This window comes from Drosophila obscura, unplaced genomic scaffold (genome assembly GCF_018151105.1).
Source record: "Drosophila obscura isolate BZ-5 IFL unplaced genomic scaffold, ASM1815110v1 contig_4, whole genome shotgun sequence".
Taxonomy (NCBI): Eukaryota; Metazoa; Arthropoda; class Insecta; order Diptera; family Drosophilidae; genus Drosophila; species Drosophila obscura.
Genome location: NW_024542828.1, coordinates 8,425,267 through 8,451,624, shown reverse-complemented (window position 1 = coordinate 8,451,624; position 26,358 = coordinate 8,425,267). Strand labels below are relative to the sequence as shown.

The 26,358-nt window shown below is 46.9% G+C and overlaps 5 protein-coding genes across 8 annotated transcripts; 3 read left to right on the top strand and 2 right to left on the bottom strand.

Moving 5' to 3' along the window:
• The first annotated feature begins 209 nt into the window (after positions 1-209).
• On the top strand, positions 210-13,376 carry LOC111065264 (neurofibromin). 4 transcript variants are annotated; one of them, XM_022353377.2, is made up of 17 exons: positions 210-506; positions 752-895; positions 961-1,345; positions 1,403-1,544; positions 1,599-2,192; positions 2,250-2,571; positions 2,628-3,180; positions 3,247-5,376; positions 5,444-6,050; positions 6,117-8,472; positions 8,529-8,786; positions 8,861-8,956; positions 9,561-9,650; positions 10,015-10,217; positions 10,280-10,466; positions 10,527-10,692; positions 11,987-13,376. In XM_022353377.2, exons 1-17 carry the CDS (start codon positions 447-449, stop codon positions 11,992-11,994), a joined length of 8,301 nt encoding a protein of 2,766 aa, XP_022209069.2. In that variant the 5' UTR covers positions 210-446; the 3' UTR covers positions 11,995-13,376. The 4 variants fall into 4 exon arrangements, with proteins under 4 accessions (XP_022209069.2, XP_022209042.2, XP_022209061.2 ...); XM_022353350.2 differs by having other exon boundaries at positions 10,877-13,376; XM_022353369.2 differs by lacking the exon at positions 11,987-13,376 and adding an exon at positions 10,779-10,866.
• A 651-nt stretch (positions 13,377-14,027) lies between these two features.
• On the bottom strand, positions 14,028-14,598 carry LOC111067018. The gene is given in 5 exon segments (XM_022356033.2): positions 14,028-14,110; positions 14,113-14,212; positions 14,214-14,323; positions 14,354-14,505; positions 14,549-14,598. Coding segments are annotated over 5 exon segments (495 nt in total).
• An 817-nt stretch (positions 14,599-15,415) lies between these two features.
• On the top strand, positions 15,416-16,601 carry LOC111066376 (enhancer of split mdelta protein). Its single transcript, XM_022354931.2, has one exon. The coding sequence runs from the start codon at positions 15,662-15,664 to the stop codon at positions 16,223-16,225; it is 564 nt and encodes a 187-aa protein (XP_022210623.1). The 5' UTR covers positions 15,416-15,661; the 3' UTR covers positions 16,226-16,601.
• A 2,046-nt stretch (positions 16,602-18,647) lies between these two features.
• LOC111066626 (enhancer of split mgamma protein) lies at positions 18,648-19,548 on the top strand. The gene has a single exon (XM_022355368.2). The coding sequence runs from the start codon at positions 18,704-18,706 to the stop codon at positions 19,346-19,348; it is 645 nt and encodes a 214-aa protein (XP_022211060.1). The 5' UTR covers positions 18,648-18,703; the 3' UTR covers positions 19,349-19,548.
• A 4,833-nt stretch (positions 19,549-24,381) lies between these two features.
• On the bottom strand, positions 24,382-25,514 carry LOC111066634 (enhancer of split mbeta protein). Its single transcript, XM_022355380.2, has one exon. The coding sequence runs from the start codon at positions 25,273-25,275 to the stop codon at positions 24,655-24,657; it is 621 nt and encodes a 206-aa protein (XP_022211072.2). The 5' UTR covers positions 25,276-25,514; the 3' UTR covers positions 24,382-24,654.
• Positions 25,515-26,358: the final 844 nt, after the last annotated feature.

Sequence of the window (26,358 nt, the reverse complement as noted above, 5' to 3'; positions counted from 1 at the left end):
TGGATCTATATTTGAAATTATTATTGGCGCCAACTTCCGTGTAATTTTGGAAGGTATCGATAGTATCGATAATTACAGTTGCATTAGTGTGACCAATGTGTGATTTAAACGAACGGTCTACGGTATATTTTGAAAATGAGACGGTACTTATGGTATGTTTTTGAGGTTCAGACGATATATTTTGTCGATAAGTCCGCGGTCACACTAGAAACTGTGAACGGCTCATTTTTGCGTCAAAAGTGAGCTCCAATTGGATTTTTATAATTCCAATACCGTTTGTCCACAATTGGGAATTGGGAAAAATCCCATACCGCTTGTACGCAACGGCAAATACCGAATTGGGAATTAATAGGTTTCAGTTTCAAATTTCGGTGGGCGCGTCGGGTCTTGAACTTAAACAAAAAATGCAGTGAAAAGGCTTTAAATAATTGCAAAAACCACACAAAATGGCTACTCAAAAGCCTGGCGAGTGGGCCAGTGCCCTGCTGGCGCGCTTCGAGGATCAGGCAAGTGTTCCTTCAACGTTTTTCAGGTTGCTGCGTTTCGGCAATGCCAAGGCGAAAAAATGTACCTGCTGCTCAGCGCCTGCCTCCCCCCATCCACCACCCGCATGCTGGCTCCTGCTCTTTTCTCAATGGGGCTACGTTGTGCGAGGGGGAGGAGGGTGGCAACGGCAAACCCCCCATGAATGAATGAATGAAATGGAAATAATCAATTAAATGCGTTTCTGTTTCTCTCTTTTGCTTTGCAGCTGCCGAACCGTATCGGTGCTTATGGGACACAGGCACGTATGAGCCAGGACCAACTGGTGGCATGCCTCATCCACATATCGCGCTACCGCTTTTCGCTGGTCATCTCTGGCCTCACAAAAATGCTGCAGCGCGTCAACGAGGCTGTAAGTGAACGAAAAAAAACACTTAATTAACTTAATTAATAAAAATAAAATATAAACTTTTGTAGGCACTGCAAAACCGATATGAGCCAGAACGTTGCTATTTCGAATCTCTGGTCATTATACTGACCACCCTCGAGCGATGTCTGACCAATCAGACCAAGGATACGGCCCGCTTTGAGGAGGCCATGAATGTGAAGCTGCTGCTGCGTGAAATCTCACAATTTGTGGATGTGCAGAGCGACAGTAATCCGAATGCGGCACAGTTAAAGGCGCTGGCCTCCAAGGTGCTGTTTGCGCTGTCCCAAAATCATTTCTCGGCTGTTTTCAATCGCATCTCGGCAAGGATTCAGGAGCTGACATCGTGCTCGGAGGAGAACCCCGATTACAATGACATCGAATTGATACAACACATCGATATGGATATGGTTAAGCTTACCAAGCTGCTACAAGGTAAAAAGTTCTTAGCCAACAGAACTACAGGGTATTAAAAAGCTTTCATTTTTGCAGAAACCATCACAAAGTTCCGCTCTAAGCGCGCTCCACCTTTGATTTTACTCTACTCCCTGGAGAAGGCCATTTGGAACTGGATTGAATACCATCCACAGGAGTTCCAGGACCTGCAGCGTGGCACCAATCGAGATATATCCACGTGCGTAAATAGTTTAGTTTTTATATTGGGTAACATTAATTTCGTACCTTACAGCTGCTGGGAGCCACTGCTGGACTTTGTCGAGTATTTCAAGACCGAAAACAAGAAGAGCAAGACCATGGTCTGGCCTTTGCAAATGCTGCTGTTGATATTGAATCCCTCCAGCCTGGAGGCCACCGTCAACGAGCTGCAGCAGTCGGAGAAGGAGAAAGAGAAGGAAAAGGTGCCCTCAAAGTCCACACAGTCGGCATCGCGGGACAAGGACAAGGACTTTTCGGCCAGGCAGTTTATTGAGAGCATCAAGCGTGGCCTGGGCCAGCATTCGCCATCGAAACAGGTCACCGAATCCTCAGCGATTGCCTGTGTGAAGCTGTGCAAGGCCTCCACATACATCAATATAACGGATTCCAACAATGTGGTCTTTAAGCTGGTGCAATACTTCATCAATGATCTGAAGGCGTTGCTGTTTAACCCAGCCAAACCGTTCTCCCGCGGTCAGGGCTATAACTTTGCCGACATCGAGCTAATGATCGACTGCTGGGTGTCATGCTTCCGCATCAGTCCGCACAACATTGAGGCTCTTAAGGTCTGCCTGAATCTGTCATCGCCACAGGCATATCATTTTGTAATTGTGTGCTCGCTGCTGAGGTAATTATGAGATGTATTCCATCAACATCGGTGTCTGATAAAGTCTCTCCCCTGCAGATTGGCTCACATCTACGTGGATTTTCGTCTGCAAAACAAGAATCCCTTTCGCATTGTCAACCAGCCGCGTCTGTCCTGGTGGCCACAGACCGAAGTCGTCCACTATCGCTCTGCGGAGCTGCGCGCTTTGTTTACGGACACCCTAAATAAGGCCACGCAAGGGTATATAGCACACACGCCATTGCGCTACATTACCTCCCTGACGCTCAAGTCCAAGGACACGCAAAAGGGTCTTACACGTGCCGAGGAGGGACCAGCCCACAAGATGCTCTTGCTGCTGCTGGTGCGACTGATACACGCTGATCCCACGCTGCTGCTGAATGTAAGCTCTGAACGATGAGACGGCCAAGCTCTTGCTTTAATTTCTCCTTTTCGCAGACCCAAGGCAAGGTGGCCCATGAGGTACAAAGCTCTACACTAGAGCTAATCAATGGTTTGGTCAGTCTGGTGCATCAAACCACCATGCCAGATGTGGCACAGGAGGCCATGGAAGCCCTGCTGGCGCTGCATGCACCCGAAAAAATCGAAGTCTGGAATCCCGAGGCGCCCATCAACACCTTCTGGGACGTCAGCTCTCAGGTGCTGTTCTCCATTTCGCAGAAGCTCATTCAGCATCAGATAGCCAACTATACGGATGTGCTGAAGTGGCTGCGCGAGATATTGATCTGCCGCAACACTTTCCTGCAGCGGCACAAGGACTATGCCCATGTGGGCAGTCAGATAGCCATCTGCAAGCAGGCGCATATCAAAATGGAGGTCGTGTTCTTCATGTATTTGTGGAGCGTGGACTTGGATGCAGTACTGACATCGCTCTCCTGCTTTGGCCTGCTCTGCGAGGAGGCAGAGATATGCTGCAGCTCCGACGAACTGACAGTGGGCTTCATCATGCCCAATTATCACATCTATCAGGAGCTGGCACAGTTGTCCACTTGTGGGTTGATTAAATAATTAATTTATCAATTAATTATCATATTTATTTTCGTATATTTTTGTTTAGCTGCAACGGATACCCGCATTTGCTTCTTTGACAACACCCATGGCAATGTGTTGAGTCGCCTCACACTCCAGAAACGCATCATGACGCTGCTGCGCAAGATCGAGCACTGTGTCCATGGCGTTCAGCCCGCCTGGGAGGAGACCTTTCGCAACTGGGAGGTGTCCAGCAAGGTGCTGCAAACGTATCCCAAATGCAAGGGCGAAGATGGCCAGGCGGAGGTCTTCCATCGGGGCATGGGCAAGCGCCGGGCAAGCCATCAGAGTTCCGAGCACGATCTGGAGGAACAAATCAACGAATGGGCCAATATGACGTGGTTCCTGCTGGCCCTGGGCGGCGTTTGCCTGCACAAACGCTGCAGCAGCCGTCAAACTTTGCTGCAGCAGTCGCAGAATAATGCCTCCCTGGGCTCATTGGCTCAACCGTCGCTCTACTCGAGCTCCACAAGCTCCGGGCATGGTTCACTGCATCCCAGCACTGTATCGCTATCGACGCTACCACCAGCCCCGCCACAGGATGTCAGCTACTGCCCCGTGACGCAGTTCATTGGCCAACTGCTGCGTCTGCTGGTGTGCAGCAACGAGAAGATCGGCCTCAACATACAGAAGAATGTGAAGGAGCTGGTGGGCGAGGAAATGTCCACCCAACTGTATCCCATACTCTTCGACCAGATCAGGGCCATTGTGGAGAAGTTCTTCGACCAGCAGGGCCAGGTGAATGTCAATGTGACGGACATCAATACGCAGTTTATTGAGCACACGATCTACATCATGAAGTCGATACTGGACCCCAAGGCCAGCAAGGATCCCAACAACGAGCAGCCCTCGCCCTCGGAGCACTTGGGTGTGACGAGCATTGAGGGCATGATGCTGGGCATTGTCCGATATGTCCGCCATCTGGACATGACCGTCTATGCCATTCGCGTCAAGACAAAACTCTGCCAGCTGGTGGAGGTGATGATGAAGCGACGCGACGATTTAGCCTTCCGTCAGGAGATGAAGTTCCGCAACAAACTGGTGGAGTACCTTACCGACTGGGTGATGGGCACCTCCCATCAGATTGCACCGCCCAGCTCGGCGGATGCTGCTATATTGACGAACACATCGCTGATATTCAGGGACTTGGACCAAGCATGCATGGAAGCTGTCGCGGCGCTTCTACGTGGTCTTCCGTTGCAGCCAGAGGAATCGGATCGTGGCGATCTAATGGATGCAAAGAGTGCGCTCTTTCTAAAGTATTTCACGTTGTTCATGAACCTCTTGAACGATTGCATCGACAGCTCGGAGGCGGAGAAGGAGCTGAACAACACACCGTTGCTGCCGCCACGGCCACGCATGGCAGCCGGCAAGCTGACGGCACTGAGAAATGCCACCATCCAAGCCATGTCGAATCTGTTGGGTGCCAACATTGATTCTGGCTTAATGCACTCCATTGACCTGGGCTACAATCCCGATCTGCAGACGCGTGCCGCCTTCATGGAAGTTCTCACACAAATCCTGCAGCAGGGCACAGAGTTTGACACGCTGGCCGAGACGGTTCTGGCCGATCGCTTCGAGCAGTTGGTGCAGCTGGTGACGATGATCAGCGACAAGGGAGAGCTGCCCATTGCCATGGCCTTGGCCAATGTTGTGACCACCTCCCAAATGGATGAACTGGCACGGGTTCTGGTCACCCTATTCGATGCGAAGCACCTGCTGTCGCCGCTGCTGTGGAACATGTTCTATCGCGAAGTGGAGGTCTCCGACTGCATGCAGACGCTCTTCCGTGGCAACTCTCTGGGCAGCAAGATCATGGCATTTTGCTTTAAGATCTATGGCGCCAGCTATTTGCAAATGCTGCTGGAGCCACTCATTCGTCCGCTGCTGGACGAACAGGAGGAGACCTGCTTTGAGGTGGATCCAGCAAGGCTGGAGGCTGGCGAGGATATCGAACAGCATCGCAACAATTTGATTGCACTCACGCAGAAGGTATTCGATGCCATAACCAACTCATCGGATCGTTTTCCACCCCAGCTGCGTTCCATGTGCCATTGCCTGTACCAGGTGCTGAGCAAACGGTTCCCCAATCTGCTGCAGAATAACATTGGAGCCGTGGGCACAGTCATCTTTTTGCGCTTCATAAATCCAGCCATAGGTAAGACATCTGCAGACATAATAAACACAATCCAAACACTAATTCTATTTACCATTCTTCCGTGTAGTTTCCCCCCAGGAATTGGGCATTGTGGACAAGCAGGTGCACAGCTCGGCCAAGCGGGGTCTCATGCTAATGTCCAAGATCCTACAGAATATTGCCAATCATGTGGAGTTCTCCAAGGAGCAGCACATGTTGTGCTTCAACGATTTCCTGCGCGATCACTTCGAGGCGGGTCGCCGTTTCTTTATACAGATTGCCTCCGATTGCGAGACCGTGGATCAGACATCGCATAGCATGAGCTTCATTTCGGATGCGAATGTTTTGGCCCTGCATCGACTGCTGTGGACGCATCAGGAGAAGATCGGCGACTATCTGTCAAGCAGTCGCGATCACAAGGCGGTGGGCAGGCGACCCTTTGATAAAATGGCCACACTGTTGGCCTATCTGGGGCCGCCAGAGCACAAGCCCGTGGACTCGCACATGATGTTCAGTTCGTATGCACGCTGGAGCTCCATTGATATGTCCTCAACGAACTTTGAGGAGATAATGGTCAAGCATCAGATGCACGAGAAGGAGGAGTTCAAGACGCTCAAGTCCATGAATATATTCTACCAGGCGGGTACCAGCAAATCGGGCTATCCCGTCTTCTACTATATAGCGAGGCGATACAAGTGAGTGTCCGTTTAACACCCCCACTCACTGTAATCTCCCACTAAAACTTTATTATTTTATTGAAGGATTGGCGAGACAAACGGGGATCTATTGATCTACCATGTCATACTCACACTGAAGCCCTTCTGCCACTCGCCCTTCGAGGTGGTCATTGATTTCACGCACACCTGTTCGGACAATCGCTTCCGCACAGAGTTCCTGCAGAAGTGGTTCTATGTGCTGCCCACGGTGGCCTACGAGAATGTCCATGCGGTGTACATCTACAACTGCAATTCGTGGGTGCGCGAGTATACCAAATTCCACGATCGAATTCTGGCCCCGCTCAAGGGCAATCGCAAGCTAATGTTCCTGGAGTCACCGAACAAGCTGACGGACTATATTGATGCCGAGCAGCAGAAGCTGCCGGGTGCCACACTCTCGCTGGATGAGGATCTCAAGGTGTTTAGCAATGCCCTGAAGCTGAGCCACAAGGACACCAAGGTGGCCATTAAAGTGGGTCCCACCGCACTGCAGATCACGTCGGCGGAAAAGACCAAAGTGCTGGCCCATTCGGTGCTGCTGAACGATGTCTACTATGCCTCGGAGATTGAGGAGGTGTGCCTGGTGGATGACAATCAGTTTACGCTGTCGATAACCAATGAAAGCGGCCAACTGAGCTTCATCCACAATGACTGCGACAACATTGTCCAGGCCATTATACACATACGCAACCGCTGGGAGCTGAGCCAGCCGGATTCGGTGACAGTCCATCAGAAGATCAGACCGAAGGATGTGCCGGGCACGCTGCTGAATATGGCACTCCTCAACCTGGGCTCTTGCGATCCCAATCTGAGAACAGCTGCCTACAACCTGCTGTGTGCTTTGACAGCCACATTTGACCTGAAGATTGAGGGGCAACTGCTGGAGACGCAGGGACTGTGCATCCCTTCGAACAACACCATCTTCATCAAGTCGGTCAGCGAGAAATTGGCCACCAATGAGCCGCACTTGACGCTGGAGTTCCTCGAGGAATCCATCCAGGGCTTCCAGCGCAGCACCATCGAGCTGAAGCATTTATGTTTGGAGTACATGACGCCCTGGCTGAAGAATCTGGTCAAGTTTTGCAAGTCCAACGACGATGCCAAGAAGCTAAAGGTATCCCAGATCCTGGACAAGCTGATCAATCTCACCATTGACCAGAAGGAGATGTACCCCTCGGTGCAGGCCAAAATCTGGGGCTCCATTGGTCAGATACCAGAGCTCATCGACATGGTTCTGGATAATTTCCTGCATAAATCGATAACGTATGGTCTGGGCTCACCGCAGGTGGAGATTATGGCCGATACAGCCGTGGCCCTGGCCTCGGCCAACGTTCAGTTGGTGTCCAAGAAGGTAATCACGCGCATGTGTCGTGTCATGGACAAATCGTGCACGAATCCCACTCAATATCTGGAGCAGCACATGATGTGGGATGACATTGCCATACTGGGACGCTATCTGCTCATGTTGTCGTTCAACAACTGCTTGGATGTGGCCACATCGGTGCCCTATCTATTCCACACGATTACGTTCTTGGTCTGCTCTGGATCGCTGTCGATGAGAGCCTCCACCCATGGCCTGGTGATCAATATCATTCACTCACTGTGCACCTGCACAAATCCCTCCTTTTCGGAGGAGGCACAGCGTGTGCTGCGACTCTCACTGGATGAGTTCTCGCTGCCAAAATTCTACTTACTCTTCGGCATCAGCAAGGTCAAGTCGGCAGCAGTCACCGCCTTCCGGTCCAGCTGCCGCCATCCCACGGACAAGTGGCTGGGCAATGAGCGTGTCACACAGCCATTGCCTGCAGATCGGGAGCGTCTATCGCTGCCCTCGCTGGAGGTCATTACGGATGCCCTGCTTGAGATAATGGAGGCCTGCATGCGCGATGTCCCCGACTGCGAATGGCTGCAAACTTGGACCTCGTTGGCCCGCAGCTTTGCCTTCTGCTACAATCCGGCCCTGCAGCCGCGTGCGCTCATCGTCTATGGCTGCATCAGCAAGAGTGTGACGGATCACGAGGTGAAGCAACTGCTGCGCATTCTGGTCAAGGCTTTGGAGTCGTTTAATGATCTAATTCTGATCGAGGCATTGGTCATGTGCCTGACGCGCATTCAGCCACTGCTGCGACCCGAATCGCCCATCCATCGAGCCCTCTTTTGGGTGGCCATATCAGTGCTGCAACTGGACGAGATTACCCTCTATGGGGCTGGGCTGGCGCTGCTCGAACAGAATCTGCACACACTCAAGTCGCAAGGATGTTTCGACAAGAAGGAAACCATAGCCGAGGTCATGATGAAGACACGCGAAAAGCTCGAGTGGCACTTCAAACAGCTGGACCATGCCGTGGGTCTCTCATTCCGTAGCAATTTCCACTTTGCTCTGGTCGGACATCTGATAAAGGTGAGGGGATTGCACAGAAGTTGGATTTGTTTTTTAATTTATATTTCATTCCTTAGGGCTTCCGTCATCCCACACCGACCACTGTATCGCGCACATCACGTGTGCTGACCATGCTGCTGGGCATCATAGCCAAGCCGCTGCATCGCGACAAGTTCGAGGTGACGCCCGACAGTGTGGCCTATCTGACAGCTCTTGTGGCTGTGTCCGAGGAAGTGCGCTCCCGCTGTCATGTGAAGCATGCCCTTCCCCGCTGGCCCGCCGATCTCAGTGGCAGCGTAGAGAACGCAGAACTATCAAATGGAGCAGTTCAGGCTGTAAGTTACATAAAATACACGACAAACAAATATATATATATATATATATATATTTTTTACACCCACAAAAATAGATTGGCCAGCCCTTGTCGCGACGACAAAAGAGTTGGGACATACTGGATCAGTCCGCACTGCAGTTTGCACGCCAGCACAAGGTGCCTACTCTGCAGGTAAATACCCACACTCCACCCACAACCCCACGTGTACTCCTTTGCCAGTTGTTCGAAAATCGCTGTACAAAAGTTGTTATAACCATCTGCTATAGTAACTTTTGGCTATCTATTTGAGTCTCTAATTATATATACATATATATATATTTCTATATGGTATATATCCCCACTACTATATCCGACTATATATCTATCAGATCGAGCGAGTGATCAGCCTTTGCATAACTAATAATCGTTCAATGATGTTTTCTTGTTTCTCTTTTTATGATTTAAAAAAAAAAAAAAAACAAATCCGTTACGTTACATACATATAAATCACAATGTATACTCGTATATATACCGTTTATATACCATTATAATCTGCCTGCCTGCCGACTCTTACTACTACTACTACTACTACTACATCTAATTGGTGCTTGTAACTCTCATCAAAATATATATCTATTGCCACACTACTACTCCACCACCACTACCACCACCACTACTACTGCTCATACTCTACGCATGAACAATTGTCATTTGATTTGCGTTTGATTTGGTCTCAACATCAACACCACAACAAAAAAACAACATTTAAACAAAAAAATACTGTATACATTCGTAGAATGCGAGAGTTTTATTCAAAACTCAACGCTCATTCTCGGTGCCAACAACCAAAGATCCGAACAATGCAACCGGCATCGAAGAACGTCAGGTATTGCTCTACAAACATAATCTTATCTCTTAGCTAAAACTAAAACTAAAACTATACCTAAAACTAACATCTATCCCCACTAACCTCGTACTTCTCTAAGTATTCTTTCTATCTACTAAAACCCACCCACTCGAAAGAAAACATCTTTTGTTTTGTTGTTACTCTGCATGGCACTGCATGAAAGGCAAAGTAATATTCCATCCAACCAGATCATTGCACATTTTCGTACACTCTGTTATTTTTTTATTTATGGTAGACAACATCTTCACGAACCTTTTTTCCAAAACGTATATCTATGTGTGTGTGTGTATTAGGTTGTAATTTCTCCCAAACAATTTGATAAAATATATTTCATTCACAACAGGAACGCGGCTCACGCTCTTCGGTATCCAACGAGTCGAATGTTCTACTTGATCCCGAAGTTCTACCCGATTTATCCATACAAGCCTTGGTGCTGACTGTGCTGGCGACCTTGGTCAAGTACTCATCGGATGAGGGAGAAACTCGCGTATTGTATCAGTATTTAGCCGAAGGATCTGTCGTCTTTCCAAAAGTATTTCCAGTCATGTAAGTGGATCATTAAACGCATTATAATATAATCAAAATTGATGCATTCATTCTCATTTCAGCCATTCGTTGCTGGACCAAAAGATCAACAATATATTGTCCGTGTCGCACGATCAGGTTGTGCTCAATTCGGTACAGAATATCATACAGAATATGCTGGCCAGCGAGGATCCCTCCCAGCAGCAGTTGCACTTCTTACAGAGCTGCGGTTTTGGTGGACTTTGGCGCTTTGCTGGTCCATTTACCAAAGTATGTTTTAATGTCTGCAAATAATATAAAGCAAATAATAATCAATAATAATATTTCTAGTATAACATGATGGGTGAATCGTCAGAGCTGTTTGTCAACTGCTTGGAGGCCATGGTTGAGACTTGCTTGCCGGGCGATGAAACTGCACCAGTGCCACCCTCACCGCGTCCCTACAACCTGAGCTCCAGCTTGAGCAGCCTGACCTTGGGCTCACCAACGGATAAAGGTGAGTAGATATAGCTTTGACGGTATACCGAGCACAAAATCGTATAATGCAATGCTTAACCTAGTGAGTTTCTTTTCTTACACTAGCATTCCCAGTCGAATGAACACTGACAAATTGTATAAACAATACTATTTACTCAAATTTAACCTTTTCTTTGTATCACACCGATTATATATTTATATAGCATTCTCATCGGAATCATTAGATTTTTATGACAATTGCCCGGGCAGCGCTAGCAGCCTGCGACGCGCCTCTCACAGCAAATCACGCGCCAAACATCGAATTAATGACAGTCCATCACATTGAAACTTCCAAAAAAAAAAAAAGAAACAAAAAGCTAAATAACACTAATAGTAAAATTGCAAATTAATTTCAAAATATATAATTGCTAAAACAAACATTAAAACAGCTGAATATTGACAGCCAATGAAATATCGTCACAGCATACACAAAAATATTCCAAATATTCCAAAATAAATGTATTTTGTAGTTATCTAAGCTTTGCCAAAATCGAAATCGAAACACCAAGAACGATTGATTGATTGATTGATTGGTCCCAAAAATGAAAATTGTTAAACACTCGGAGAGATGACAAAAAAAAGCCCAAAAGATAATGCACTACATATTTATATGTCTTATTAGCGAATTGATGTTTAAAAACATTTGATAATTATATACTTATATACATATATATATACATAACTACATATATGGTACGGTACCTTAAAGCATTTACAGCATACATATTTTCGATAATATTTGTGTGAATTAAACGCACCTTACGATTATGTAGCGTAGTGTAGTTTTTGCCATACCTTTTGTTGTTCCAATACGAAACAATGGACTTAACCAGCGCTGAAAGAGACAAGCAAGATAGGAGAACAAAAACACCAAAATGTTACATTGTAACAGCAATCAAGATACATACAATATATATTTATGATATGCATGCCCAGATGATTTTTATATTATTATCCATAGAACTACCTAAGAACACAATTTCCACTTGCCAATAATTCATTTCAGTTTTCAGTAGCTTTTAGCGTAAACCTAACATTAAACCTAACTAGAAATGAAATCAGATTTATCGGATACATCAAGATTTTATATACGTGTATATTTTTATTAAAATTTGAATTTTATACAAGAAAATCCAAGCTAAGAAATAAGTAACCAATGTTAACCAATGTCCCCGCCCACCCTACCGCATTGTTAACCCGCTTTTCTTTTGTCCATCCCAAAAATTATGCCTACCCCTCGATGTGTTTATGCAAAACTTTTGTCTTATTTTCAGCTGCATGAATAACAACTACAGACCCGCGCACTAGACGTACCACACTTGGCGCAAGAGTAATGCGTTTCCTAAATCTGTTTAAAAAGTGCTTTTAGAGACAAAAGGACAAAACCAAAACCCCTCCCACAGAAAGTCGTACAAATACCTATATAGAGAGTGTTTATATATATTGATACAATACATGTATAGAATGTCCAGAGATAGAGATGTCCAGAGTCCATTATCAGTATATGCGAACGGAAGATGTGCGAGCGATAAGAGATAAGTGTAAAAATGTTGTGTATATATATATATATATGTATGTGTATGTGTAGAATGGATACGGAATGGAAAGGCCTTCACTGAAAATGCAACCACTTGGATGACAATGACGATGAATACGAAACGGAAATATTTTTTACCGAATATCGATTGCATGTATATTTTTAAATTTGTAAAGCACGTACACAAAGATCACCAGTTCCTGAGATGAAGATAAAGACCACGGCCCAGGCCCAACGGAGTTAACCAAGCAAACAGCAAAAAAGAAAAAAAAAACGAAACAAAACAAAAAACTATAAAATCAAACGAAACGAACACGAGAAGAACATAAAGCTTTAAGAAACTGGCATGCCCTGTCGTGGCATGTCCTCTGAATTCTTTTGTATTATACGAGAATCTCCCCGCGCTGCAATTGTATCAACTGGCATTTATTTTTATTGTAATTATTATTATATTGTTTTTTTTTTACTTAAGTTCATCATTCATTTAAACCTACTTATTTATTTCACCAACATTTATTTGTACAAACAAACAAAAAAGGAAGTTAAACACCAAAACTAACTGAACAAAGAAAAGGGGCGCCTTTTTAACCTATACTTAAATCACGACCCAGCAGTCCGCTTTTAATGCAAATTAGTTGTAAGAACACACAAAAACCGAGTTTTAAATCGAAATAGAGAGTTGATAAGCGAATCGAAACAAGCGAAACAAAAGAACACCACTACGAATGTTATAAACACACTTGTACCTCTTATTAAACAATAAACGCAACAATTTAGTCCGTTAAACTTACCTTCTAGCGCACAAGAATTTGATTTTTGTATTTGAATTTATATCTTATTGTATTGTATTGTATTGTACTATGGCATCGTATTAACCAAGCGTTCAAAGCGAATATTTAACGAAACAAACAAAAAAAAATCAAACAAACTAGACGAGCGACAAAGCTAACGCGTTACTTTTCATTAACTAATCTATATGTATATGTGTGTGTTGCTATATGTGTATTTAACGAATATGTATCTTTGTATATTACGGCCACTTAAAGATATTTATGAAATGTTAAAACCTCAAATCTATCAATGTACAAGTATATCGAACAAAAATTCATTTACTTTCAATAAATCGTTTAAATGAATTTAATGTGTTAAATGTGTTTTAAATGCCCGACAAATAACTGGAATAGCCCTTGCCAATATTTAAATCCGCTAGTGCAGTGTTCTAAAATATTTGGGAAATTTTTACAATATTCTTTCAAAAATTAAAATATTTCTAATGTTTCTAATTCTACCTTGAATTCAAATTGCTCCGCCGCTTTGATTCACTTTCAAGATAAGGCTCCTGCAATAGAAATTCTTTACAATCAATGCCGAGCAAATCCCGCATTGTTACAATGATGAATCACTCACCCTCAGAAGCTTATCCCCCTTTTTCAATCGTCTTCTTTCGATGTAAATTTCCGCAATGCAATTGAAATCTTTGTTTTTGCATATGGTTGGGTTGTCTTGCCTCACTCATACCACCGTCTGCTTCCACAGAGACCCATATCAAAACAATTGTCGGCTGATGATCTCAGAAACCTCCCCCACGAAGAACTCTGTAAATGAAATGCATGAAATCAGTGCCATCAAATGTCAACTTTGTTGCAGTCCCTGGATGTTCCCGTTCTGTGTACGAGCATGTTAACTTCTCGATTTCATGGATGCGATTGCAACGGCCACGACGACCCTCGGTCTTGGCTCAACTACCCCTTGGCATTCGGCCGAGCAGGTGAATTTCGTCAATACGAGAACCCAGAACCCAATCTCGCAAAATGCGCCAAACAAGTGTCACAGCTGACCGAGAAGACTCGACTCGACCCGAGCAGGAGCGCGGCACAATCCCAATACTTGTGGGAATGCCTCAAGTAAACTTTCTCACGATGCACCAACCAACAACCCAACATAGCATAACACACAACCGAGCAGGGAAGAACACCGGCTGCTGGCATGGGTGGTGGTGGTGGTTGATGCGGTGGTTGCTCCGTGTCCGTAAGTGTAACGCAATGTCGCGCCAAAGAGGAAATGAGGTCTGTGTCTCTGCCTCTGCCGCTGCTTCTGCCTCGGCGACTGTGCGCCAAAAGGGAAGAGCACACACACACACACACACAGTCACACAATGCGACGCACACACGCATGTGCAATACAATGGCAACGTCTCGATGAGATTGGCTCTATGGCTTAAGTGAGGATGGCACGCATGGGGCACGGCTCGGCTCGCTTCGGGTCGGGGGTTCGGATCGGTTCGGTTCGGCTTGCAAGCGTGCGAGGAGCAGGGATAGGCGACATGGCAGGCAGGCAGGTCGAGGTCATGTCGCCGTCGCTTTCCAGTTGGGATAAATGTCGTGTGTGCGTGTGGTGCGCGCTGCTGCTGTTGCTGGTGGTGGTGGTGGTGGTTGTTGATGGCTCTGGGCCTCAGTTGGAGTCGTCGTCGCGTCGTCTTTCTTTTGGCTCTTTCTCCTCCCGGTACTGTTGCGCCGGCGCACGGCATAAGCACGAGGGAGAGCAGGCACCGAAAGAGAGTGAGCACCAAAGAACGTGTTATTGGGCCCTAGTCAATACACTCGAAGAAATTTTGCAGGAGTTGGATAAATTATATTGTAAATATTTATTTTAATTTAAAAAAAATCAAAGATTCAAAAATTGTTATATTAGAAAATATTCAAAAATTTATTTTGTATAGAAATTTAGTCATTAAAAAAGAGGATTATTGCTTTTTAAGCAATACTTTAAATTAAAAGCTGTCCAATTAATTTAAATGCAGATGATTAGAATTCTTTTTAAATAAAATGTATGAGCTATCAGTTATAAAATATTTAAATTATATATATTCTATAAAATACTCCATATACATATAGATATAGATATATTTATATAGTAGGATATATGCACTCCACGATCACTTAATTTCTCTCACTGTACAGAGAGACAAAACGGCTTCCGCTCGATACCATTTTTTTGTTGTTTTGTTTAATGTTGCACACGTGCAGCAGCGAATGAATCTTGCCACAAGCAGAGAGCCCAGTGCCACACAGACGACGCTGACGCCGACGCCGATGCCCATGCCGATGCCAGTGCCGTCTCCGTCTCTGACCCGATTGATGCTTCGTTGTGATCGTCGATTGTGCGTGGTAGCAGTTAGGGGAGGATTTTGCAAGTGTATGGCACAGACGACGATGTTGCAGCTACAAAAAGGATCAGCTTACCTTGCGGCAAGATCATTTCTCAAGTGACTACCGTGCAGTGCAGAGCAGCAGTAGCAGCAGAAGAGCAGAAGCATCAACAACATCAGCAAGTGCCGCCGTTCAACGTGGATCATTTGCATTGCCAGCTTTAACTACAAACAAACTAAAGACACAACACAAGCCAAATCACAATGGCAGTGCAGGGTCAGAGATTTATGACCAAGACGCAGCACTACCGCAAGGTGACCAAGCCACTGCTGGAGCGCAAGAGGCGGGCCCGCATGAACCTGTACTTGGACGAGCTGAAAGACCTCATTGTGGATACGATGGACGCGCAGGGCGATCAGGTCAGCAAGCTGGAGAAGGCCGATATACTGGAGCTGACGGTCAACTATCTGAAGACACAGCAGCAGCAGCGCCTCGCCAGTCCAGCGTCGCCATCTTCCGCATCCTCCACCTCCCAAGTGAATTTAGACAAATTCCGTGCGGGCTATACCCAGGCCGCCTACGAGGTCTCGCACATATTCTCCACCGTTCCGGGCTTGGATCTCAAGTTCGGCACACACCTGATGAAGCAGCTGGGCCACCAGCTAAAGGACATGAAGGAGGAACGGGACACATCAGAACTAAGCGAGGAGCCCGTCAATCTCTCCGATCGCAAATCGGAGGCGCATCAGCACGATGAGCGCCCCATCACCCCTCAGGAGGAGGACAATGACAACCCCAATGGCGAGGATGTGTGGCGGCCCTGGTGAACCTCACGAAACCCATTAACCCATCAACTCAGCAGCTTTACTACTCTGGATTTAGTTCGTAGGCCATAAAGATATTCAGAAACGATCCAAGTTTTCCAAGGTGTAGTGTAAACATTTGCCTCAGAATTGTATTTACAACCAATAGTAGCTATTATTTGATATGATGTGATGTTCCTGTGATAGTTCTTAAGTTCGTATTTTTTATTTGATCTCCCATAGATGTATAGAAAGCACATTTATAATTATATATAATTTATTGTATTTACCATAAGCAAGAGTATCCCCATTGATCTTCCACTTAGTTTTATTAAGGAAATACATACATTTTTTGTATACTTAACAGGTTCCATATGCTTTACAACATTTACAATTAATAATCAAAACATTAATAAATATTTTAAATAAAAAAAAAAATAACATTACCGGTTTCATTGATTTGATGGAGAAACATAAAATATTTATAGGTTTCCAATAGGTAACTGACGCTGGAACGAGAGTTTTAACCCCCGCTGTGGGGAATAGAATACCATTAACCATAAAGAATGCCAATTTATTTACTATTTAATTACTCTTGTTGCAATGCCTGGAGCACACTTAATAGAGGATAACTCATCCGATTGGAAAAATATATCATATGTTCTTTGAGGCAAGGGTTGCATCGTTTGAAAAAGTCTCAAAATCTCAATGGTATAATTAGAGTGAAAGTTTCCAATTTTGCATTTATAATATAAATTATATTATATATTATTATATTATATATTATTATATTATATATTATTATATTATATTATATATTATTATATATTATTATATATAGTACACAATAAACAAAAAAGGTACGCTTCAAAAGAAGCAAGAATCTTCCGTAATAGACAAATGGAATTGATACCATGGGGTCATAATTCAGCTTTATATTTGATGATGTTTCTAGGGGCTATTTTCGGCTTTCCGATATGGTGACGAATAGAAAAATCTGGAACTGAGATAGAATATCCAATTATTCATAGGTATTTGTAGCTGGTACTCTAAACCTTATTAAATAATAAATTATATTTAATAATTAAATAATTTAACTTAAATAATATTTTCAGCTTGGTTTAAAAAATCACAATATTTGCTTTTCGTTCCATGATAATTATTTTAATCCTTTCAGCAATTAATATCACCCAAGAGAATCCAAAGAATCCACCCATCATTAATTGATTTCCCATCCAACTCTCTTATAAAGGGGGTTTCCTTTCAAATCATTCGCTCTCCATGTATAGCTGCCAGTAATTCAACCCAATTACAATCCCCACTGCGGGGTTACACGGGGCACGTCAATCGATTACAAAAGTCCTGGAACGCGTACAACTTACAGCCGAAAGTGTGTCCACCGCGAGCCACACGTGAGCAGCGCTCCAGGAGCAGCATCGCTTGGCCCCTTATTACAGAACAAGGCAGAGACTAAGCAGAGCCAGAGCAGAGATCAGGGATCAGGGCAGGAGCAGAATGAACGACACACACATTAAGCACACTCGACGCACACGAGCAATGTTCCCACAGGATCGGGGATCATAGCAGGCCGACCAACAAGTGCAGGTTGCCTACCTCGGCCGGGCACGAATACGATCCAAGGTGGAATGCCAACAGTAAACAGGAAGTTGTCGACGAATCGCAACGCCCCATCCCCCTACCCCCCATCCTTGTGCTGTGCTGTGTCCCTATATCCCTGCTGTCGGAGCCGTGGGAACCTCGAGACCTAAATGAGATGGCATAAAGCAAGCAGCAGTTCATTATCCTTCTGCTCACCTCGACATTTGTGTATGGGGGTATGGCATGGTAGTCAAATCATAACACACAAATCTAGAAACGGCAGCGGCAGCGGCAGCTGTTCCTGCCCGCAAATTCCCATGCTCGACTCGACTCGAGTCGGAGTCCGAATATGAAAACCATAGGGCCCATATCCATGCAGAGTTAGGGCCAAGCCCATGACTACGAGCATGCTCATGCTCCGTTGCTCTTTCGGGGCAGGTGAGCGAATCGAGCGAGCATATTTTGGTGTGAGAAACTGAGCAGGAAAGTGTTTCCCACGGTTCCAAGGCGCACACACACACACAATGCGAAACGATCCTTGCAGCGATCCTGCTCCCTTAACCGTTGATAAGGGTGCCCAGCGCAGACCCCGACTCGGCGACGGGGACAAGCCAACAATAAGAAAACGGACAAACAATAAGAAGCAGCCTCAAGAAGCGGAAGGGCGACCAACCCTCATGCCAGCACACGCTTCGCTCCGTCCCGCTCTGGCCGACACAGAAAATGCCAGCACACGGGGCCCTGGCCAGCCACACGAGAGATCCCTGGATCTTGGGGGTTGTTTCTGGCCAGCTATAAATGCCAGGGCCCGGCCCGGCAGACAGCACACAACGTCTTTAGCCGTCGGAGCAGCCACAGCTCAAAAGAAACACAGAACAGAACAAAAAAAAAACACAACCAAAAATGTCGTCGTCACAAATATCGGAAATGTCGAAGACGTATCAGTACCGCAAGGTGATGAAGCCCATGCTGGAGAGGAAGCGTCGGGCGCGCATCAACAAGTGCCTGGACGAGCTGAAGGATCTAATGGTAGCCACGCTGGAGTCGGAGGGCGAACATGTCACCCGGCTGGAAAAGGCCGACATTCTCGAGCTAACAGTCACCCACCTCCAGAAGATGAAGCAGAAACGCCAGCACAAGCGCGCCAGCGGCGACGAGAGCCTCAGTCCGGCCGAGGGCTTCCGCTCCGGCTACATTCATGCCGTCAACGAGGTCTCCCGCTCCCTGTCTCATCTGCCCGGCATGAATGTCAGCCTGGGCACCCAACTGATGACACATCTGGGACAGCGCCTCAATCAGCTGCAGCCCGCCGTCAAGGAGGCTCTGCCCATCACCGCTCCACTCTCCGTGCATATCGCCAGCCGGGATGCCTACTCCGTGCCCATTTCTCCCGTCTCCAGCTTTGCTGGCAGCCCCAACTCCAGTGTGGCCAGCAGCGAGCGTCTGGGCAGTGCCTCCCTACTCACCACTTGCTCCTCCATTGATGTCACCAAAATGGAATTGGAGGTTGACAGCGAGGATGAGGAGAATGTCTGGCGTCCCTGGTAGGGAACAGCCAGCACAGGAGCACACTGAAAGAGAGAGAGAGAGAAACAAAAGAACGATTTAGAAAGTAAAAGTCTTCCGAGTCAATGGGGCAAAGGAAACCCCCTCCCATTGGCTCTCCACCACTTAGGTTTAAGAACGCACCACAAAGCTTTAGATGGGACGCACAGTTCACGTGATAAATAAACTATAAACAACTAATAAATTATATAGCTAAAATTGAAAGATCACGACTCGTTTTACTGCCAATATTTACACGCCATTTCAGAATGATTCATCGCCAGCAAATTCCATTTGGAACATGCAAATGTGCGCGAGCGACCGATCGGGAGACTATCCAATTGGTTAGGCACACCCATCGACAATAGCCAATTCTCGATAATTTGCTCTCTGGCTGCGGTTTGTAGCGGAAATAGCCACTGTCGAATTCCATGAAGAATTTCTAGTTTTCCACACCAAAGCGCTGTGAATGCTCTCCCCATAGATGGCTGGCTGGCTGGCTGGCTGGACACACACACATACACACGAAGAAGATCGGAGACAAAAGAAAGCGAAAACAATGCCAAGGCCAAAACAAGAAAAATTAAGCAGAAGAAGAGGCCAAGCCGAGAGGAGAAAGAACAAAGTCGAGTCGAGACTACTGACAGCAGCCAGCAACCAGCCAGCCAGCAGCCACAGTTGCCCCTTGAACACGTGTGCCTACAATAAGCGAAGGTAACACAAAAAATTAGAGACTTATCTCAGCGTGTCTAATCGAGTTACGACAATGTCGCTCAGACTTAGGCCCAGCAGCAGAAGAGCCCGAAACGAAATATCAAAGGAGAACGGGAAATGGGAGGGGGAAGGGGAGCAAAGAACCGAAAAAAAAGGGACCGAGTCATCATTCATCCCATATCCAGCCTGATTTTGTTTCTCCTTTATGCTGCGCTGTGGCCATTCGACTAGAAAATCGCCCCGCACAATGGTCAAGGCGAGAGAGCTACGGCTATGGCTACATAATTGCTTGGGATCAGATCAGGTAAATGAGTGTCTTGCCCTAGGGCAACTTTAAGATGGAGCCCGGGACAGGATATCACTTTTTAGTGTTGCTTTGGGTTTTTTTTTTTGCTGTTTCTTTTATTTTTTTTTATTTTTGGTTTCGGCCTGACCCAGCATCATTTGGTTATCTGTGTGGTGCCAAGACAAGACCAGTAGCCGGTCCCCAGACGCCTCTGTCTTAACCATCGATTGCTTGGCAGGCGAGGCCATAACGAGAGAATAGTCAAGCAGATAAATATCAGGGATGCCGCAGGTACAGGGTTGGCCTAAATTAAATTCAACTTAATTCAAAATCTGTGAATCTGATTAAATCTTGTGTCGATTCTTGGGATCTAAAGGATGTAATAAATTAACAAGAAACTTAAATACTTAGAGAGATTTATTTAACGATAATTATGTGTAAATTTGTTCAAGATGCAGAGGATGTTATAAATTAAATGAAAGCACCTTAATCCTTTCATTCAAAAAGAACTTAAATCAGAGTTCTGTAGAACGATTTGTTAATTAAGTGAAACTCTATTTAGATCATCTCGGTAACAGTGCCAAGCGACTTTTACTTCCCCCCTTCAGATCTCAGATCCTTGCCGATACAAAATCTTAACTCATTTTTTAAACCCTGTCCAACCCTCGATGATCCGATCAGTGCCGATCACACAGTTGGCAAGACAATTAGAGGAACAACACCAACCAATGCATGCACGAGACCCACATACGACAATGGACAATAAGGAAAAAATAAAAATATGGCTATATGGATATATGGATATATATAGAGGAATCGCACCCAAAATGAAATGCCAAAAGGAAATGCAAGCAGCAGCAGCAGCAGCAGAGGCAGAGGCAGGCAACACAACACAGCACACAAAAGATACTTAATCTTATAGGTAAACCCGATGAATGATGAACGAATGGCGGCGACGTAACGTAACCGAACCCCGATCCAGCTCGATCGAGCTCTCGAACGCAAGCCCAAGTCATTAAAAACTACAATACACAAACTGCATACGAATCACTCCAGGCTGAGGCACAGGCACAGGCAGAGGCAGAGGCATAGGACGACAACCAAGACAGTGTCGGAGGTGGAGAAGGGTCTCTCGGTCTACTCTCGCACACACGCAAATGGATTGAAGGGCCCAGTCACAGTCAGGGACAGGAGCAGGGGGAGCAGGGAACCGGAGCCAAGTACAAAAAAAAAAAAGGAAAACAAAAAAAATATATCAGAAGCGAAGATCGTGAGAAAATGGTTTGGAACGTGGTTCTCACACGATCGACACACCTGCCCTTTTTTATGTGTGTGTGTGTGTGTGTGTCTGCTGCAAGCCAAAAGACAGAGAGGGAGAGACAGATCCGCTGTGTGTGTGTGTGTACGAGTATTTTTACGAATTCAAGATACAAGACCACTTACGGGCAAGATCACGACCGAACGACCAAGTAGAAGAGTGGCTGGAGACCAAACTGCGGCTGCGCCTGCGCCTGCGCCTTACGACTGCGCCTCAGCCGGAGACGGAGACGAGGCTGGCTGGCTGGCTGGCTGGCCCGAGCCTAGCCAGCGATCGACATGAAAGAGAAAAGCAGCGTGCGGTAAGTGTGCAGTCCTCAGTCCTCAGTCTCAGTCGGCTGGTTGGTTGTGCATTGGCCAACATTGTAATGACTGTGGACACACGATCGTTAAGAGCGCGCCGTGTGATGTGGACAAAAGGGGTTAGTTCGGGGCACGGATCGGTTCGGTTCGGATCGGATCGGTTGGGTTAGGAGGTGGCCGGCCCGCGTTGCGCCGCGCATGCGTCGCTGTTTTGTTGAACGAACTCAATTTAGTTGGTTTATGACCAAAAAGCGAGAGCGAGTGAGATGGGAACGTAGATGGTTATAGAGATGGACTCGGGAGTTGCTTGAGAGTAGGAATTGGGAGTGGGAATGGGAATGGGAATGGGTATGGGAATGGCAGTTGGAGAGGCACCCAACCACACTTATATGGTGTGCTATTGACTCTGTAATATCTTTAATATGGGATGTTGTTACACTACATTGGCACACGCTCTGGCTGCCACTGGACAAGCTGCCCACAGCTTTTGATAGTCAGAGTCCCTCTCTCTCTCTCTCACTCTCTCTCTTTCCATCTCTCTCTGTCTCTGACTGTGTGTGTGTTGGATGCTGTTGAGTTGGTTATGGAGGGAGGAGGCTGGCTGTGTTGCTGAGGCACGAGTGTATGGCTGATGCCAAAGCAGCATCCTCAGACCATCCATTCCCAGGCCAGGCCAGGCCGGGCCGGTTTCCGCCGCTCCTCTCCTGCATTAAGTGGTGGTCTTGCGCTTACTTTAATATGGCTGCATTAACTTTTGCGGCGTGTGTATTATGACTGAAGTAGGTGGCCGGACCCGCAGTGAATTGGGCGGGAGTGGTGGTGCGGGGCGGACTACTGCCACTGCCACACAGAGGTCACGTGATGTATGATGTGTGCGGCCGTACTGTACAGATTTTTGGCGTGGTTTGGGGCGCGGAAGCAAAATCTTTGACTTTTGCTTAATTTATTTATTTATGAAAATAAATTGCTCTTAGGTTTGATTTAATTTAGAATTTATTTTGACAAATTATATAAAAAAAATAAATAATTATATTAAATAAATTATGTTCATATTAGTTTTACGTACGATGTTAGGTAGATCCTATTCAAGGATTTTTTATTTTCCCAAACAGAAGACCCACAGATAATACCTATAGGGTCAGATCCGTGTCAGCGTTGGCTGTGATAAATCACCCATCACCCAAGGAGATTATCATATCTATCGTAAACATGCCAACATCCAGCTAATGATCAATAAGAAACGCCTTTAAACAACCCTAATGGTCGTTGCCAAGGTTTATAAATGCCAGCAACTGCCTCTGCTTCTGCTCCATCTCAAAGCTATCAAAGTAGATCACACATTTCGGCAAACTACCGGTTGAAGCCCAATAATAGCCGTTTTGTGCCCAACAAAAAAAATAAAAAAGAAGAAGAGCTGCCAAAAAAACAGAAAAAATAACCCAATCTATGGTCTCGATGACTTGGTTTTCATGCCAAAAGTTACGTGACTAATCACATTTTCTGAAGATTAACAGCAATCAGCGACGGCTTGAACGGTCCCAGACTTGACTTGAGCCGGGGTCGGGTCGGGTAAGTAGTCATCATCATCATAGTTGTCCACCAGACAAAAGCGTTGAAACTGAAGTTCCGTAATCGAACCTCACTCAAGCACACACACACACACACACACGAGTAGACAGTAGACCCCCACACACACACACACACACACAGTGAAGTTTTAAGTGCCGAGACGGTCGCGGTCGCGAGCTTAATTTGCAATGTCTGACCGGACTGGACTGACTGTTGTCCCATCGTCCGTCTGTGTGTCCGCGAGTTCGACCGGCCCCGGCGCATGTGCCAAGCGGTCAAGCGCAGTTAAAGCTGTCAAAGCCACAATGGCAGGCCACAGTCACAGCGTGCGGAGGCATTGACAGGCGAGCCGCGGTTCTCACACTCGAATACGAGAGCCTGAGCCTCATAATAAATGACGTTTCCTAGAACTGACTTTTTGCTTTATTTTTATTATTTAATTGCGACAGAGACAGCGCCGGCGCAAATCGCCGGCTGCCCCCCGCTTCGAACCCGCAGCTGAGTGAAGCGGATCGGGCCATAATGAGGCCAACCCAACGAGCTGGAGACCCAGAGACAGAGACAGAGCCAGAGACGCAAAGGCAAAGGCAAAACGCAGACGACGAGTCTGATGGCTGGGCCCCGAGTGTGGGAAAATATTTAGCGACTTCCGGCTGCGGTCTCTGGTCTCTGTGAGATTCGGCCCGGCCAGCCATCGAGTTTATCTCGAAAAGTATTTGGTTTCTGGTTTAATTTTTATTTTTTTCGGCTTGCGGTCGAACGCCTCCGGAAAGGCTGGGGACAGGAAAGATTGTGAAACTGAATCTCACTCTCGTTGCAGTAAAAGGAAGAATACAATAGTTTTGGGTGCAATTTTCCATATTTATTTCGATTTCAATTTCAATAAAATTCAGTTAATAATTTGGGCGACGCCATAGCCCATCCATAGCCCGAATGCGGGGCTCTCCTGGCGAGCGGCGGCGTCTGAGCAGCGGCGGGGAAGGGCACATATTGATTGGCTGCGCGGTTCCATTCCAGCGCAGTACTACCAATAACCTCTCCGGGTCAGCTGGCGCTCAGTTGGGTTGAGTTGTGACGGCCTTCCACTTGAAGGCGTATCCAGAATGCAGCTCTGCAGCGCTCACCAGGGACGCCACATGGGACCGGAGGTGGAGCTGGCCTCACTGGGTGCCGGGCTGCAGGTGCCGCTCTCCAGGCTGCCACATTCCGACGGAGGCGGCGTGACCAGAGCAGCATCATCCACACCCGAGACTGGGGTCTTGAGCGGCACACCCATGCCAATGGGCAGCGTGGGCACCACCACTTGCAGATAGTTGAGGCGGTGGCCCAGATGACTCATCAGCTGGGTGCCAAGATCGACGGTGACGCCGGGAACGGCAGCCAAAGTCTTGGACACCTCGTTGGCGGCATGCACGTAGCCGGCACGGAAGCTCTCTGCGATGCTCAGCTTGGAGTCGGCGGCGTTGCCACTGGGCGACACACTGCCGCTGCTGCTGCTGCTGCTGCTCAGGCGCAACTGTTTCTGGGCCCGCAGCTTCTTCATGTGCTCGACGGTCAGCTCCAGGATGTCGGCCTTCTCCAGGCGCGTAATGTGCTCCCCCTCCTGGGTGAGGCACTCCACCATAATGTCTTTCAGCTCGTCCAGGCACTTGTTGATGCGCGCCCGACGCTTCCGCTCCAGCATGGGCTTCATCACCTTGCGGTACTGATACGTCTTCGACATTTCCATCTCCAGCACCATGGTGGAACACTGTCTTTGCTTTCGAATGGCTTTGAATGAATGAATGAATGAAAACTCGCGTAATCCACAGAAAATAGCGTTCGACTCGGTTTGGCTTGGGGCGATCTGTGTGCGCACTCAACGGATTCGAAGCTTTGAATGATTCAGCTGGCAGCGAGGGCTCGGCTTTATATAGGCTCGGCTGTGCTCGTACCGAGCTGTGAGTGCGAGCGAGATACTCGTTTTGCCTCGTGCGCGGCCTGCTGCTGCTGTTGCCAGTGGTGCCAGCGGTGTGCGGTGCTGCTGGTGGTGGCTTCTGTTTTTTTTGTTGTTTTTTTTTGCTTTTGTTGCTTTTTCCTGTGTGTGTGTGAGGGCAATAAAATGACTTGAGCTGCGGCTGCGCCCTCCTCTCGCTCTTGCCTTCACTGTCCCATTCCCATTCCCGTTCTCGTCTCCCTCCCTCTCTGGCTCTCTACCCCCAGTCTCTTTATCTTTGTAAGTGGTACGTGTGTGTATGTGTGTGTGTGTGTGTGATTGTTATACCGTGGGAAACTGTTTCGCAGCCGATTTCCACGACGGCGATGACGACGGCTGGCCTGACTTCTTCTGATTGTGCATGCTTGGGGTCTTGTACGATCCCTCTGTCCGTCTGTCCGTGTGTCCGTCCGGTCTGTCTGTTTGTCCGTCCTTACTGACGTCCCGCCTTAAGAGCTGACTCGCGCAGAGCCCGCTTCCAAGTCGATCCAATACGATGCGATGCGACGCGACGCGACTCGGCAGCCAAGCGAGCACATGCCTTCCATCCATAACAAGATGTTTGCATTTCAATTCATTTGTATGGTCGGTCGGTCCGGTCCGGCCCGGTCTCTGGTCTCTGGTCTTTGGGTCTGTGCCTTGGTTTTGGTCTTGGTCTCTCTCTCTCTTGCCATGTGCCTTCACTTCACCCTTTTGCAGTAGCTTATGGCACGCTGATAATTGTGGAATCGTCATCGGGGCAGAGGCGCATATTTGTTGGTTGTGGTCTCTGGTCTCTCTCTGGTCTCTGGTCTCTGGTCGGTGGTTGTGTGTTATTTTTTTTAACGCTTTATGGATCATTGATTGGAT

What these genes read in the sequence shown, in the direction of transcription:
- LOC111066626 (XM_022355368.2), top strand. Translation starts at nt 18,704, where the DNA reads ATGTCGTCGTCACAAATATCGGAAATGTCGAAGACGTATCAGTACCGC.
- LOC111065264 (XM_022353350.2), top strand. Translation starts at nt 447, where the DNA reads ATGGCTACTCAAAAGCCTGGCGAGTGGGCCAGTGCCCTGCTGGCGCGC. An exon ending in TTGCTGGTCCATTTACCAAA is followed by an intron (nt 10,467 to 10,526) that starts GTATGTTTTAAT and finishes TAATATTTCTAG; the next exon opens with TATAACATGATGGGTGAATC. An exon ending in GGGCTCACCAACGGATAAAG is followed by an intron (nt 10,693 to 10,876) that starts GTGAGTAGATAT and finishes ATATTTATATAG; the next exon opens with CATTCTCATCGGAATCATTA.
- LOC111066376 (XM_022354931.2), top strand. Translation starts at nt 15,662, where the DNA reads ATGGCAGTGCAGGGTCAGAGATTTATGACCAAGACGCAGCACTACCGC.
- LOC111066634 (XM_022355380.2), bottom strand. Translation starts at nt 25,275, where the DNA reads ATGGTGCTGGAGATGGAAATGTCGAAGACGTATCAGTACCGCAAGGTG.